Raw genomic sequence first — 2,147 nt, 5'->3', positions numbered from 1 at the left:
TATATATATATATATATATATATATATATATATATATATATATATATATATATATACATACTCATATATATTTATATATATATATATTTGCATACATAAATATATATATATATATATATATATATTTAAATATATATATATATATATATATATATATATATATATATATATATATATATATATATATATATATATACATACACATATATATTTATATATATATATATATTTGCATACATATATATATATATATATATATATATATATATATATATATATATATATATATATATATATATATATATATTATTTTAAAACATCAAGAAATACAGTTTCTCTCAATACAAATAATATTATTTTATAAGAAATTTTCAAATGAAGAAGACTATATTAAATTAGAACAAATTACTGAAAAATCAAGGGAAAGCATGTTTGTAAAATCAAAAGAACGATTAATAAAAAAGTTTAACATACTTCAAAGTGAACATGCAAATGGAAAAGATATTGCGAGAAAAACAACAAAATATAAAAAGGACGCAGTTTTAAACCTTTGCGATACCGATATTTCCATAAGTCACAATGATTTTCTAAACCTTGGTCCAAATTTTGTACCATCTTTAAAGTCGATACCATACATGGATATTATAACAACAACAGAGTCTTCTGCGTTAAAATTAGAATACAACAACAAAGTAAAAAACGCACAAAATTTAAGAAAAAATGTTTTAAGAATACTAAAAACGGAGAAAAAAATAAATAACAATCTGACAAAAGAACAGAGGATATCTTTTAGAGAAATAAAAAACGATGAAACCATTGCTATATACCCGTTTGACAAAGGAACAGGTTTTTGTAAAGAGGAATACGAAAAAATATACCCAAGTGATCCTATTCCGTCAATTCCGTTAAAAGAAGCCACCGTTATACTTTTAAAACAATTAAGTAACAATTTATCATATAAAAACTTAACAAAACTAAGTATACCTGAAATAAAGCAACTCATAGAACTTTGCTTATATCAATGTTATTTTCATTGGAACAATAAGATTCACGTAATGGAAAACTCAGGACCAATCGGACTTTCTTTCATGGTTGTTCTCGCGGAATCTTTTCTACAATTCCATGAAAATTATGCAATTAAAATGGCTTTGACACAAAATCCGGCACTTAATCTAAAATCATTTTTAAGATACGTTGACGATAGTCATGCAAGATTTCCTAACATCAAACAAGCAAAACAGTTCCAAGATATTTTAAATCAACAACATCCTGCAATACAATACACAATTGAAGTTGAAAACGAAATAATAACGCTTAACTTTCTTGACATAACCATTACAAATAACACACTAGGAAAATATGAGTACAAAGTATATCGAAAAGAAGCAATCACTAACATTCAAATTAAACCGCATTCAAATCACGATCCAAATATTTTAACAGCTATATTTAAAGGTTTTCTCCACAGAGCTTACTCCATCTGTAGTAAACATCATTTGCAAAACGAAATAAATTTTTTAACTGACATGTTTATTGAAAATGGGTACGATGAAAAGCTATTGAGGAATATTACACACCAATTCCATCAAAAAAGACAAAATAAAAACAAAATTCCATCAGAATGCAACAATCTTCCTGTAGTGTCTTTACCTTGGGTACCAGGCCTTTCACCAAAACTTCGAAAAATATTCCGAAAAGCAGGGTACAGAGCAGTATTTAAATCAAACCCAAATTTAAGATCTTTATTAACATCAAAAAACAAAACAAAACTACCAAGTAACAGCCAACCTGGAACGTATATAATAAAATGCAACTGCTCCAAAGTCTACATAGGTGAAACAAAAATGCAGGTAAGTACGCGGATGCATCAACATCAGAAGAGCATTAATGAAAACAAGCCTAATCAATCTGCATTAGCATATCATAAAACCTTTTGCAAAGAAAATATTATTTGGGAAAAAACAAGAACGTTAAAAGTAGAAAATAAAAAGTTTGAAAATAAAATTAGAGAGGCGTTAGAAATACAAAACAACATGTGCTCTGCGCGAAACGGCGGAATTAACCTTGATGAAGGCCAATATGTAAAAACTATGTTTTGGACGCCATTTTTAAAATTTAAAAATCAAAAGAAGCCATTCAACCGCTGA

The 2,147-nt window shown here is 26.4% G+C and overlaps 1 protein-coding gene across 1 annotated transcript; it reads left to right on the top strand.

Moving 5' to 3' along the window:
- Positions 1-428: 428 nt before the first annotated feature.
- On the top strand, positions 429-2,147 carry LOC136082928 (uncharacterized). The gene has a single exon (XM_065802342.1). It carries the CDS (start codon positions 429-431, stop codon positions 2,145-2,147), a length of 1,719 nt encoding a protein of 572 aa, XP_065658414.1.

This window comes from Hydra vulgaris, chromosome 08 (genome assembly GCF_038396675.1).
Source record: "Hydra vulgaris chromosome 08, alternate assembly HydraT2T_AEP".
Classification (NCBI taxonomy): domain Eukaryota; kingdom Metazoa; phylum Cnidaria; class Hydrozoa; order Anthoathecata; family Hydridae; genus Hydra; species Hydra vulgaris.
This window is presented reverse-complemented; position numbering and strand designations above follow the sequence as displayed.